General features: G+C 53.5%; 4 protein-coding genes across 4 annotated transcripts; 3 read left to right on the top strand and 1 right to left on the bottom strand.

Moving 5' to 3' along the window:
• Positions 1–13: 13 nt before the first annotated feature.
• Positions 14–2,166, bottom strand: NEUTE1DRAFT_121251 (uncharacterized protein; the record flags this gene model as incomplete). Its single annotated transcript, XM_009851379.1, has 2 exons — positions 14–2,027; positions 2,120–2,166. 2 exons carry the CDS (start codon positions 2,164–2,166, stop codon positions 14–16), a joined length of 2,061 nt encoding a protein of 686 aa, XP_009849681.1.
• A 1,099-nt stretch (positions 2,167–3,265) lies between these two features.
• NEUTE1DRAFT_121250 (uncharacterized protein) lies at positions 3,266–5,524 on the top strand (the record flags this gene model as incomplete). The annotated part of the gene is made up of 3 exons (XM_009851378.1): positions 3,266–3,326; positions 3,408–3,544; positions 3,603–5,524. The coding sequence occupies 3 exons, from the start codon at positions 3,266–3,268 to the stop codon at positions 5,376–5,378; spliced, it is 1,974 nt and encodes a 657-aa protein (XP_009849680.1).
• A 658-nt stretch (positions 5,525–6,182) lies between these two features.
• NEUTE1DRAFT_128835 (uncharacterized protein) lies at positions 6,183–8,756 on the top strand (the record flags this gene model as incomplete). The annotated part of the gene is made up of 4 exons (XM_009851377.1): positions 6,183–6,317; positions 6,393–6,514; positions 6,570–6,659; positions 6,697–8,756. One exon carries the CDS (start codon positions 6,717–6,719, stop codon positions 8,754–8,756), a length of 2,040 nt encoding a protein of 679 aa, XP_009849679.1.
• Positions 8,757–10,273: 1,517 nt separating this feature from the next.
• NEUTE1DRAFT_128834 (uncharacterized protein) lies at positions 10,274–12,998 on the top strand (the record flags this gene model as incomplete). The annotated part of the gene is made up of 3 exons (XM_009851376.1): positions 10,274–10,953; positions 11,022–11,825; positions 11,882–12,998. 3 exons carry the CDS (start codon positions 10,274–10,276, stop codon positions 12,996–12,998), a joined length of 2,601 nt encoding a protein of 866 aa, XP_009849678.1.
• Positions 12,999–13,823: the final 825 nt, after the last annotated feature.

Raw genomic sequence — 13,823 nt, 5'->3', positions numbered from 1 at the left:
ACTTCACTGGTTGTTACCTCCCACGCTCCTTGGGATCTTCTAAATGCCTTTGCCATTCAACCTCCCACTCAGCTCCTCCAAATCCCTCCTCAACCTTTTCCCTCCAAGCGCCCACTTCCACCCCCCTCGTCCCTAACAGCTCATCAACCCCCGTATGCCTCCCCGTAGCCACCGGCTCCTGCGGTATTTCCCCCTTAACCAGGACTAAGTCCTCTGGTGGCTCTCGTCCCAACAGCTGCCACATCCTCTTCTCTTCCTTGTAACTAGCCCGCACGTCCAGCGCGTCAGCGTACGCCTCCTGAGCGCGCTGTGTGCGGATACGAGCGTAGAGGACTTGTTTAGCACGAGAAGTGATGGCCATGGGAAGAGCCGAGTAGCGGAGTAGTTCTTTGGCTTCGGATTTGATGGCTTCGTCTTCGACAAGGTCCAGTTGATGATGTTCGGATGGGGCAGGGCTTGATGGAGCAATTTGATGTGGTTCAGTCTGGGTGGGCTCCTCGGTATTCTGTTCGAGATTGTCGAGCTCGTCGAGGGAGGGCGTGGAAGAAAGGGAGGCTAGAGACTCGACGTCGCTTCGTTCATCCTCGTCAAATTCGTCCGCGTCGTCGGATTCTGGGCGGTTGGTATCAGGTTCGAGGCCTAGGGCTTCTTCTACTTCGGCGTAGGACATTGGCTCTGGTTCGTCTCGTATCATTTCAACGTCGACATCTATCCCTTCTTCCTCTTTTCGCGCCAGTTCCTCCTTGTAGTCATAGTCTTCGTCCCCGTAGACATCCAGTCTTAACCGTCTTGCTGCTTTAGCCCAGAATTGATGGCTATCCTTCTTTAACCCTAGGGAAAGGACTGCCGCTTCGACGTCCTGTATCCAGACATGGTTTCGTGTTAATGGGTGAACGGCCCGTTTGGCTTTGATGCGTGATTCGCTGATGTAAATAACTGCCGCAACGAGCCTTCGCGTTAGCGAGACTACCAGCGAATGTAAATCCTCGAGGGCAGTGGCTCGAATGGCAGGTGGCTCGTCGGACATGCTGCTCCAGTTGTAGTCGTCGACGGTAGAATTCATGAAGACGTTCTCGGAGAGGTCCAGCATATTTCGGACTCGGAACAGATCAAGAGCAGGCAATTTCCTTCGGCCAAATTCATCGACGTCCTCCTCGGTTTTTACTACCGCCTCATAATCACCATCTTGATTCACATCCTTGCCTTTTCCCTTCTCTTCTCTCTGCTTCCTTTCCGTCTCCTTCTCCCTCTCCTCTCTTGCCTCCATCTCCAACCCCTTTACGTTATCCTTCCTGATCAACCACCTGTTCTCCCCCCACTTCCGCATCTCTTCCGCCTCCTCCCACGACTCTTGCCTACTAGCAACCGCATCTGCCGCCTCCTCGAGGGCATTACAGCACTGCTGACTTAGTTCCACAGCCGCCGGAACCTCGGCCGGCGTCACGGGCTGCAGCAATTGCGCCGGGGTTGCGAGTTTGGGGTCCTGCCTGGTCTTGATGGTCTGCCGAAAGACTTCCAGGTACTCGGCAACTTCGAGCTCGCTTTTGGTGCGGATTCGTGAAGCGATGGCGGAAGCGGAGTCCGGGCCGAGACGGGAGACTGCGGAAAAGAAGAGCTCTTTTTCAGCGGGGGTCCAGACGGTTAGACCGATCTGGGAGGGAGCTAGTTGCTGGGTAGTTTCGTCGCCGGAGGGAACGAAGCGCGAAGCGGCATCGATGATGTCGGCGTTCAGGAGGGCGAGGTAGGAGTGGTTGAAGGGGGTTTTGTGCCGTTTTGGGGGCCGTTCTGTATGGAGGGCTAGGCCGTCTGATGAACGTTTTGGAGGGCGCGGGGTGAGGATGGATTTTGATCGCGAGCGTGACCTTCCCCTCTTTGTCTTTTCTAGGTCGACTTCTTCATCAGAAGGCGGTTCATATTCGCTGCCTGCCGATTCTACCTGGTGTCGGCGGCGGGGGATGCCGTCTAGCTGGGCGTAGTCGAATTCAGCATCATCGATGGCGCTTCCGTAGTGCGATTCGGCGTCATTTCTGTCGTCATCATGGTCGCTTTGAGGTTCGGTTTTTACACGGTGATGATCTTCGTCAGACTCTGGCTGTAGACTTCGACTTTGGCTTCGGACTGAGCGTCGTGGTCGTTGATGGTGGGGAGAGCCATTGCCGGCGGCATGGTGGTCACTGAGTCCAGGGTCCGAATCCATCTGACTGCTTCGTGTTTGCCTCGATTGGATGGGAAAAATGGAGAAGCTCGGAAGTATTAAGGACAAGATAATATCATGGCAATCATGGACAGGGTTGCGAATTCCCAAGGTGGCTTGTCATTCTGTGTAGAATGGAAGTTGCGAGGGAGTTGAAGGAGATGAAGATGTGAAGTGAGGAAATCCATGCACTTGAATGTGGGGAACGAACAGATGCCTGGAATAGTAGAATTTGAACTCGTACCAAAAAGTCATTTTGATCAAAAGAAACAACCTTTGTTACATCAGATTTTGTTGATAGCTCAAGTAAGTATTACTACATAATCAGTGAGGTATCTAGACAACCAGCTTTGATGATTCATTGATGATCCTGTGAAAGTGGTTTTCAATGTTGCGAATATTTTGTAGTGACTGCAGATCAGGTACCTTTTTGGTGGCCCACTTTAACCCCAGCGCCCACAACCAATCACATCGACCAAGGTCCATAAGTCTTGATCATTTTGACAGGCACAGTCTCTTTAAGAGCATGACCCACCCATTTGAGAAGAGTTCAAGTCAGCAATGGACGACGATGCTATGTAACAAGACCCTCTCATTTGGAGACGATGATTGATCTGAAATCAGATGGAGGAAGGAAGACTGGTTGAGGGCATATCCGGGGTCAACAATAGGTAACCAACAGTGTTGTTCGGTGTATAAACAATACAAAGTCCTCGGGACGTGGGCAGCAGCGAAACAATGGCTATGATTGGTGAACAGTGATCTCGGCAGAGGTTGCTAAACGCACAGCTTTCAACGACCATCAATCACATGCGCCTGCCTTGGACAACAACATCTCACTGAAACATCAACCTCCGGAGTCCGGCGAACATTGTGGAATCTTCATGTTTTCAATTGCCCTTGTTCACTCAGCCGCTCCTTATCATATATCATTACGATAAAACTCCCTCAACCGTCATTTCGAGTCGAGTGTCATGGGCTTTGTCTGTTGGTGAGCGAACAAAGAGGGCGGACGAGTGGCAGTCAAAGAGAGACATCCTCACTGCGAGTAAACAAAGTAAATTCGGAGCAATGAGTGTCGCCATGAGAAGGCTTGTAACAGCCACAAGGACATTGAGCCTTACGACACCACGTAGCTCAATATGGAGAGGAGCGTTGGGCAGCCCATCATCATCACGATCAAATTGCCACCCACGATCATTCACAAGCTCAGTCCGTCTGGCAAATGCCCTGTCACAACAAATCCAACTTCGTGATTATCAAGAAGAATGCATCCAGTCCGTCCTGGCAGCAATCAACCAGGGTCACAAACGGCTGGGAGTCTCATTAGCTACCGGTGCTGGTAAAACCGTGAGCCACCCCCTTTTCATAACTACCACGAATAACCACTTGCTAAACTCTTATCAAGGTCATTTTCACCCACCTCATTGACCGCATCGAGCCTCGTTCTGACAATGCTACCCAAACCCTCATCATCGCCCACCGTCGGGAACTAGTCGAGCAAGCCGCCCGTCACTGCGCCAACACCTACCCGCACAAGACGGTCGAAGTCGAGATGGGCAACGTCAAGGCCTCCGGCATCGCCGACATTACCGTCGCCAGTCTGCAGTCCATCATCTCCGGCGATCGCCTGCTCAAGTTCGACCCATCGCGCTTCAAGCTCGTTCTCGTTGACGAAGCCCACCACATTGTCGCCCCCGGCTACCTGCGCACCCTCGAGCACTTTGGTCTCCGACAAAAACAGGTCGACTCGCCCCATCTGGTTGGCGTCTCGGCCACTTTCTCGAGAGCAGACGGTCTCAGGTTGGGAGCAGCTATCGATGAAATTGTTTACCACAAGGACTACGTCGACATGATCGGCGACAAATGGTTGTCCGACGTCATTTTCACCACTGTCGACTCATCGGTAGACCTGAGCAATGTCAAGAAGGGTGCTGGAGGAGACTTTGACATAGCACAGCTTTCCCGCGCCGTCAATCTCGAAGAAACGAATGACATCGCCGTGCGTACATGGTACGCCAAAGCAGGTACCCGCAAGTCCACACTGGTGTTTTGCGTCGACCTCGCCCACGTAGCGGACATGACGGCCACGTTCCGTCGATATGGCTACGACGCGCGGTTCGTGACGGGTGACACGCCCGCCAAGGAGCGGGCCGACATTTTGGACGCGTTTAAAAGGTTCGAATTCCCTGTGCTGGTGAACTGCGGGGTATTCACGGAGGGGACGGATATCCCAAATATCGACTGTATCTTAATGGCGAGGCCGACAAAGTCAAGGAACCTGCTGATTCAGATGATTGGACGCGGCATGAGGTTGTACCCTGGCAAGGAGAATTGTCATATTATTGATATGGTATCAAGCTTGGCGACGGGAATCGTCACGACACCAACGCTGTTTGGGCTCGATCCGGATCTGTTGGTGGAGGAAGCGTCGGTGGAGGATCTGAAGGAACAAGGAGAGCGAAGGGCAAAGGAGGAGGCAAGGAAGGAGATTGTCTATCACTCGACTGAGCGCACAAATCCGGCGCCGCAGGGTGAATGGGCTGTGACCTTCACCGAGTACGAGTCGGTCTTTGACTTGATTGCCGACTCGTCGGGCGAGAGACACATCCGCTCGATCAGCCAGTACTCCTGGGTGATGATCGGGCAGGACAAGTATGTTATCAGTGGCCCTGACGGCTCCTACGTCAAGCTGGAGAAGGTTGCGCCCGAGGAAGAAGAGCAAGGGGCACCACCATGGGTTGCCTACGAAGTGCGCACGCTGCCTGTGTCTACGCCATCCAAATCTCCCTACGCGTCGCCACGCGAGATCCTAAAGGCCGAAACATTTGCCGACGCCGTTCATGGTGCCGACAGCTTTCTTGCGTCATCAGCTGGTCAAGGCAAGTACCCTCGCAACTTTATCCACAGAGGTATGAAGTGGCGCGATGATCCGGCAACCGACGGCCAGATTAAGTTTATCAACAGGACGATTCGTCGCGGGCAGGAGCCGGTCGAGCCCACGGATATCACGAGAGGTGCGGCGTCGGATATGATCACCAAGTTTAAGCATGGGGCGCGTGGCAGGTTTGCCGACTTGTCAGCGGTCAAGAAGCGGAAAAAGAAGCAGATCCTGTTGCTTGAGAAGGACAAACGACTGCGCGAGACGGTGTCAGTTGGGTCTGTTGCGGCTATGGCACTCTAGGAATTCTCTTCATTTTGTTCTATCAAAGCATGCCTCTATCAATCATCTCGAGTTCTTTTCATCTGGCGCTTTGCTCTCGGTCTTTGCTGTCGTCATTGTAACCGTTGCCAATACTATCGTCGTCAATAGACCAAATTCACGATTCCCCAGCCTCGAATCAGGTGCGGTGTGCGTGTGCCCTGTTGTGTTTCGCCTCACTAAGGTTCAAAGTCGAAGGGTCGTCAAGGCTGGGTAGCCATGGTTGTGCCGCCTTGTAAAGCGTCCAGCCTCGAGGACGAGGCTCGCGTACCTTCACCTGCTCGTTGAATATCGGACGACCTGAATCCGTTACGTCACCCCTTTTGTTGAGACCGTCCACTGTCGCTGCCGCCGGCCACCCCTTAGCCTTGTTGAGGACGGCGAGGGCACCGAAACGAGTACGTACTGGACAACAGACGGCACTAGTTGGACTGTGCTCTCTGTTCTTGCATCCACCGCACTTGATCTGGCAACGGCATCACTGTTCTTGACTGTTCGTGGGGCTGTTCATGGAACATCACCAGTTTTCCAAACCTGCTCCTCTGTTAGACCGTTACAGCGCAAGTGTTTACTTTCTATCTGCCTTAAACCACACTTCCCTCGTCGGCGACAACCAACCTGGAGTGCGACAGTGGAGGGTGACCGTCGACGATGGGAGGGTATAAGATCTTTTTTTCAACCTCTCTTTAGCCAGAACTCACCCTTCCCACTACCAACCAACAGCACAATCCGCAACTTCTACTGTTGCCGCTCCGCACAGCATTCCACTTTGCAAGAACAGCGACTCTTCAACTCACACAATACCTCTCCATCTACGAACATCTCGGCCATCACGCATCAACTCTTCAACTCGAACTGCGCGCTTCAATCGATAGAATACTACGAATCGTCGTCGGCTTCTGACCTGACGACTTCCACAAGGTAAGCTCCTCGACTATCTACTACTCCTCACCCATTGGTACGCTCGTCGACTGACACTAATCCATCGATCATCAGTTCACGGTCATTTCGGTTTACCTTCATCTCTTGACGATCGTAAAAGACGTCGACATCCACTCTTTAGCGATCAACCCTTGACGACCATCATCGTGTCGACTATCACTTTATCTTCACCATAGGTAAGTCTCAACAATAGGACACTACACTATTGCACTTTTCTAACTCTGTCTACAGTTGATGAACACGACGCTTACCCACTATTCGATTATCTTGATCTTCACTGTCAGACCTCATCGACTGTTACGTCCTTCTTCATCAGAAAAGGTACGCGTCAACAACGAAGCCGCATCATTTTCTTCAGTAGTCGAACGCAGCGACAATATGGTTATTCCAAGAAGACCCCGCCCTACGCGGGACACTATCTCACTCCCCAACCCTGTTGTGGGCCGACTCATGACGGTCCCAAGACCTACCCTAGCTACAAGTATAGCCACTGCTTATAGCCTCAAGAACATGTCCCGCTCTCCTCGCCCTTCTTGCCCGGGCCAGCAAACCCCAGACTCGCTCACGGCCAGTAGCCGTCCCTCGGGTGCTCACAATATCTCCCTTCCGTCGTCCAGGCCCCAAGATGTCCCCCTTCCAGCGTCATCTTCAACCTTGGCGAGTACCAACTATGCCACAAGTTATGCCGGCACCGACTCTTTTATGTCAGGGGCGACCATTTTGGCCCAAGCGGCCATTCTACCTGGCAACAACACGACGGAGGAAGAGGGCGATTCCTCCACCGCGGTAGTTGATCGCAAGAATGATCCCAGATTTCGATCGCCCGAGGCCTACCTTGGTCTCCCCCTCGGCGAGATAGTTGAAGGACCGGAATACTTCCTGCACCCCTGGCACAAAATCATGAAGGAATCCACTGACTTCCCGTTCTTTATGTTCAACGCCATCAGATACCCAGCAAAGTCTCTGAACAAAGCAGCAGCAGAAGCCTTTCCCTGGGAGCACGTCGAGACGATCAGGGATCCTTGGCTCAATGACGGCAAGCTTATGCGATACGACGACTCTGTCGGCCATTGTGTTGAACAGCCTTGTGACGACGTCTCCAAACTCGACAAAGGCAAGCTTTTCGGCTTTACTCACGAGCTCGACGGTTGGCTCGACTTTCTACACGAGGACACTAAGCGTTACGTCAAGTCCATCAAGGACATCCAGGCTCAGGTGAATGCTCTTCAAGCAAGGGTCAAAGAGATTCACTTGGCGAATGATAAAATCTACGAGGAACTCTTGAGCCTCAGACACAAGCTCAAGCGCGTGCGCGGCCTAAACGTCCTAGTCGGCACCCAGAGATTCCTCGCTCAGGCTCGCGAGAATGAACTCAAAATGCAACAGGAGGAGAACAACAACAAGCACCACGAGCTACTGTTCGAGATCGCGAAGCAGTTTTACGAGTACGAAATAATCGTCCGCAAGGCCCTCTACCTGGACAGCATCCACGTCTCGGATCTCCATCGCGCCGACGCCAAGCGCCAAGCCGACGACAAGGCAAACCAGGAAGAGCAAGAGCGCCTCATGAGTTTCATCAAACTCCAGAGCCAGAAGTACGTGGAGGAAGAGGCCAAGCGCCAGCACAAGCAAGCCAAAGCCCGCGCCACCAGTGCCAAGAAAGACAAAGCCAAGGGAAAAGGCAAAGGTAAAGCAACCGCCGCCGCCGACTTTGACCGCGAGGACGACGACAACAACGAAGATGACACCCTCCTCGCGGATCTCGAGCTCTCCGAACCACAAACCCTCTTCGCCGCCGGCCAGATGCTCGACCCCATGTGCGCCGCCCCTCACGACAACTCCCGGAAGGTCCCCGCGTGGTTCCCAATCTTCGACGCTCAACAAATCGTCCCGCTCCGTTCCTCCAAGCCGCACGAGAGATTTGACGAGTTGATGGTCAAGTTTGCTGAGCTCCACCAAAAGGCCAAGGAGGAGAAGAAGGAGGAGGGGGCTCCTACCAAGAAGCCACTCTCCAACATCTTCCACGAGTTTCATGACCCGCATCCGGAGTGGCCTACCTCGTGGAGACGCGAGCACGGCGGGTGGTGGCTCTGCGATATTTCGGAAAAAGCCACGGCTCCCGAGAAGGCCTGCAAGCTCTGCCAGGCCGCCAGGCGCCAGGCGATTAGGGAAGAGAGGGAGAATATGGCCCGGGGTATTTACCCCGACGATGATGAAGATGAGGAGGGTAATGTCAGGACTGCCAAGGAGCAGTATGATGAGATCAAGGAGGCGATGGACCTGGCGATGGCGCAGGCCCATGTGAAGGAGGTGGAGTGGTTGAGGGGGGAGGTTAAGAGTCTGGATGAGGAGGCGAAGAGGGTTAGGAAGTGGAAGGAGATGAGCTTTGAGGAGAAGAGGAAGCTTGGGTTCCATTAGGGGGTTTGGGTTAGCTTGGGATGGGACATTTGCATCAGCATCGGCGCATCGGCACCCGGCATGATACCCAGAAAAATGATTATGCATTCATGGATGACTTTCGGACAGGACATTAGGGATGGAGTTTTCTTTAAAAGACCTCTTGCCACTTAGCATAGGCGTTTGGGGCATTTGAAAAGGCATGGGAAGGAATGGGAAAGACATGTTTCAATGGACAGTTGGGAAGCGGATTTTACCTCTAGGTAACCAAAGCTCAATGATTGTGGCTATATCGCGGATTGATAGGGCTGAGTGGTTAGTGAAATCTGAACTAAGCCCACACTGAATATTTCTTGTTCGACTAAGAAGCGGATTGATGTGAAATATGCTGTAAAATTCGTTAGCTCGCAGGATTGGGAGTTCTTGACTGGAAATATAAGTTCATGATTCCTATCCATTTTCAATGTGATTAGACAAATCGTAGAATATCATGTTAACCATGCCTCGTTGTTGAGTGATCCCGTGACGTTGATGACTATTGTGGTGATGTGATTGTTGATGTCAATTCAGGGGCTCCGAATCGATAGACTCACCCCGCCGTGGATGATCTGCCGATAATTGTTAGTGCATGGTCCTAGACACAACGCGTCTATCGGGTTTCAGCGAATTGGATGGGCGCAGCCACGGGGTTCCATCCGCTAGCAAGGTAGGTTGGTCGCCCACCGCCCTAAAACGTTGGTCGCACTGGTTGTAGCCTCCGGCTTCCACTTGGGTGCGTGTCCCGACGTTCTACAATTCGGGTTCCAATGATGGAAGTCATTCCAGTTCCTCTTCCCATTTGGACACTTCCGATCTGTCTTTCTTCACCACCTGGTGCCTGCCAAACCAACTGCAATATCGGGAAACGAACAAACAGCGACTCCCGTCCCGACCTCAAACAAAGGGCCCAGTGTCGAGTAATTGCGAAGCGTAACCGGCAAGCATCGTTTGATACAATCGGATCGAGCGGGCAATCCCCAATCAACAAACGAGATTCGAGACCTAGACTACAGGACGCCTCAGCTACGCGGCGGATTTAGCGATCATCCCTCCGAGACAACACCAACAACACCAGTTCGACATATCATCACCATCATTACGGCTACTATACACACCCCGAGCGGGCGACACTCTGTAATCCATTTACATTGTATTAATTCTCGATCAGCATCTCAGCTGCTTCCACTTCTGTTTACCTGTCACTCGTCCTCTTGTTCCACCCTCCCCGCCTTCGGATCTCGAGAAAGCTTGCCGCATTCCCGACCTTCCCCTTTCGCTCTCGACCGAGCCGAGTCATCGACGATTACGACATCGACCTCCGAGGCCACAATGCTTACGGTATAAACGAAAGCCTCTTTGACACCTACAACACTCGTTTGGCACTCGATAACAACATCGCGCCATCTCACGTCTACCACACCGGTGACTAGCAGCTCGCCAAGCAAACAGCCGAGCTACCATACACACACAGACATAATTTCCAGAAACCGTCCATCACAATGCCACGCACACGGCCTGCCACCACGGGCTATGAGCGCCTCGCCCAGGCCGACCAGTTCAGCGACGACTCGGACACAGACCCCCTCGACTACAGCGTAGCCTCGCTCCAGCCCGCCTCCGCACCCCGCTATGCAGCCATCACGCAACCGCGCCCGCACTCGGGCATGACCAGCCCCAAGATGCCCGGCTCCTCGTCCCGGCCCCCAGGCGGAAGGAAGGGCAACCGGGGACCACGACAACGTAGCAACTCGGGCGTGGACCTCAAAGCCATCAACGCGCGTCTGGAGCGCTGGGCCGATGAGATCGCCAGCAAGTTCAAGCGCGGCAAGAAGAAGGGAGGGGAGGAAGATGAGCAGCTCGAGATCCATCACACCGTGTTCCAAGCGCCCGAGGGCGTGAGGCCCGTCACCGCGGAGATGCTGGCCAGGCCGGAGCCGGGGTACATGACCAAGGCCGAGTTCGAGGCGATTGTGGACAGTGTCAGGACGGCGATTGAGCAGGGGGTGCATCCGAGCATGATCTCCCAGGGCAGTTCGGGGAGTTACTTTGCAAGAAATACCGAGGGCAAGGTGGTGGGTGTGTTTAAACCCAAGGACGAGGAACCATATGCGGCGGGTAATCCCAAGTGGAACAAGTGGATTCATCGCAATCTGTTTCCTTGTTGTTTTGGCAGGGCTTGGTATGTACTCCTGTCTGTCGTCTGCAGAATGGCAATGGCCTTTTACTGACATGTTGTCTCTGTTGCAGCTTGATTCCCAACCTTTCCTACGTCAGCGAAGCCGCCGCCTACGTCCTCGACGCCCAGCTCCGCACGCACATGGTTCCCTACACCGACGTCGTCTACCTCTCCTCCAAATCCTTCCACTACCCATTTTGGGACCGTTATACCTACTCCCGGAGCAAGAAATCATTACCTGCCAAACCAGGTAGCTTTCAGGTTTTCCTCAAGGGATTCAAAGACGCCAACCTCTTCCTTCGAGAACACCCGTGGCCAGACCAATACCTCTCCGGGTTCCGGACCAGTGATCCTCAACGGAAGAAAAAGAAGCGTTGGGTGGACAGCTGTCGCCCCGGCAGCTCGCCGGCGGGCGAGGGCGACAGTGATGACGAGAACAGCAGTCCAATCTCCCTCACACCGGGCCCAGGCAATTTTGTCTGGACGCCCACCCTGAAGCAGGCTTTCAGGGAGGAGCTGGAGAAGCTGGTTATTTTGGATTACATTATGCGGAATACGGACAGAGGGTTGGACAATTGGATGATCAAGGTAGATTGGGAAACCCAGGAGGTGTCGATAGTGTCGGAGCCGGTGCATCTTAACACGAATACCGAAGAGAGGGAAGAGGACGATGATGCGGCGGAACAAGGTCCTAGACCGGTGGACCTGAGTCAAAGGGGACCTCCTAAGACGAGGGCCTCGTATCCTTATAGGACGCAGAAGCCGATGGATGCCTCAACGTCGACGGGGGCGGCGATTAAGGACCCGAAGATCACAATTGGCGCTATCGATAACTCTTTGTCGTGGCCGTGGAAACATCCGGATGCTTGGAGAAGGTATGCTTGCTCTATCTATCTGCCCATTGACTGACTGTTGCTAATAATGGCTCTAGCTTCCCTTTCGGATGGCTGTTCCTACCAGTCGATCTCATCGGCCGACCGTTCTCCCAGAAGACACGGGACCACTTCCTCCCTCTACTAACATCCACTGCCTGGTGGAGTCAAACACAACTTGCCCTTCGACGAGTCTTCCAGCTCGACCCCGACTTTCAAGAGCGCATGTTTGCCAAGCAGATTGCCGTCATGAAGGGTCAAGCCTGGAACGTGGTCGAAACGCTGAAAACGCCCGACCACGGTCCCCTAGAACTGACTCGCCGCGCCAAGGTTTGCGTCTGGGACGACCTCGTCGACGTCCCCGTAGCCGTCCCCATGAGGGCTCCCAGCGCCGAAATGCGTCGCCAGGCCGCCGCCACTGTCGCCGCTGACCGTGAACAACACCAAGGACAAACTGATTACTTCACGACCGGCAACAGGCACAAGACCACCATTGACGAAGAAGAAATGGACATTGGCTTCGCGGGTAACTCATCCAAGCCCGCGGTCGCGGATCTCCTCGGTCTCGGCTCCAGCAACAACACGGACCTTCCTCACCCCGGCCGCTTCGAGATCGCCAGTCCCGCAACTATATACGACGACTACCCCCAATCCCTACCCGAAGGCCAAATCTCCCCTCCCAACGGGACCACGCCAACAATCGACCACCCCCTTGCCTCCCCTCCTGCTCGACGCAGCGAGTCCGACAACCCCACAGCCACCCGAAAGCACTACCCTGTCTCTGTCCGTCCCCCAGCAGCGAACGGCCTAAACATGTACAACCCCGAACGAGATGGTTCCGCTGGCCCCGGCGCTACCGGCCAAGCAGGCTATCACGAGCGCCGCTTTAGCTTCGCTACGCCCGCGAGCCGAAAGGTCGGGAACACCATTGCTAGTCAAATGTACAGTACCAGTTACTCTCACAACGCGCATGCAAGGGAGTGGAGTCTCGAAGGAGCAGGTGAAGGCATGTTTGGTGGCTATGTGAATGGCGGTGGGGATATGGACGAGTTGGATGATGCCGGGGGAGATTTGGGGTATGCGGCGGCAGAAGGGATGGAGGGGAATCAGAGAAAGGTGATTGTGGAGAGGCTGGAGGCTGTGAAGAGCAGGAATCCGGTTTTTACTTGGTGTTAAACCGTAGGTCATGCGTAGTGTGGATGATGTCTGAGAGATGGGATGGGATGGGATGGGATGGGATGGGATGGGCAGAGGAGGGAAAGAAGGTTGTTGGCATACGTATGCTAGATACTATTGATGGATAAATTCATGTTTGGGGACTTTGGGAACTAGGTACTAGGTACTACAAGACAGGGCAAAAGGGAGAGTGAAGAACAGTTGATGTGTGTTTGCCTACCGTCTGCGGGTCACGCTTACCGTGAGAATTGCCTTGGTTGATCCTTTGTGGAATGTTTGGTGTAGCAAGAGGAAACAAAGGCAGCCTTTTCCTTAGAACGAGTGATAGTTGAGACAAGATAGCATGCAACGAATAAGGAGGTAAAAGCACCCTTTCTGTTCTTTTCCATTTCCCAACATTACTCGTCAAGTCATCGTTCCAGGCAAGAGAACATCACGAACTCTGTCTTCCCGCTGGTCTACCAGTTGCACCTTCAGTGTGCCTGCCCAGGATAGCGAACCCTAGCTGCTCTTTTGTCCCGCAATGGGGGAGGATGGCAATTGATATGCAGAAGGTACACCTCATCGTGAGGAAGAGGCTGTCGTCTGGCACAGAAGAAGCTTATCATAAAGGGGAACGAAGCCATTCATCAGTATTAGCCACGAAGAAGGCTGATTAGATGTTTGGTGGGCTTTCAGGAATTTGGGCCAAAGATTCGGACTCCCTAGGTCTAGCTAGGCCTTGACTTTTTGCTTTTTTCTCTTCAAATCAACCATGTCCATAAAGTCGTTGGATCTCCCGTCTCCACCTTTTGCCTCACTATTCCCTTCCATCACTTCCATCAC

Source organism: Neurospora tetrasperma (genome assembly GCF_000213175.1).
Source record: "Neurospora tetrasperma FGSC 2508 unplaced genomic scaffold NEUTE1scaffold_2, whole genome shotgun sequence".
NCBI lineage: Eukaryota > Fungi > Ascomycota > Sordariomycetes > Sordariales > Sordariaceae > Neurospora > Neurospora tetrasperma.
This window is presented reverse-complemented; position numbering and strand designations above follow the sequence as displayed.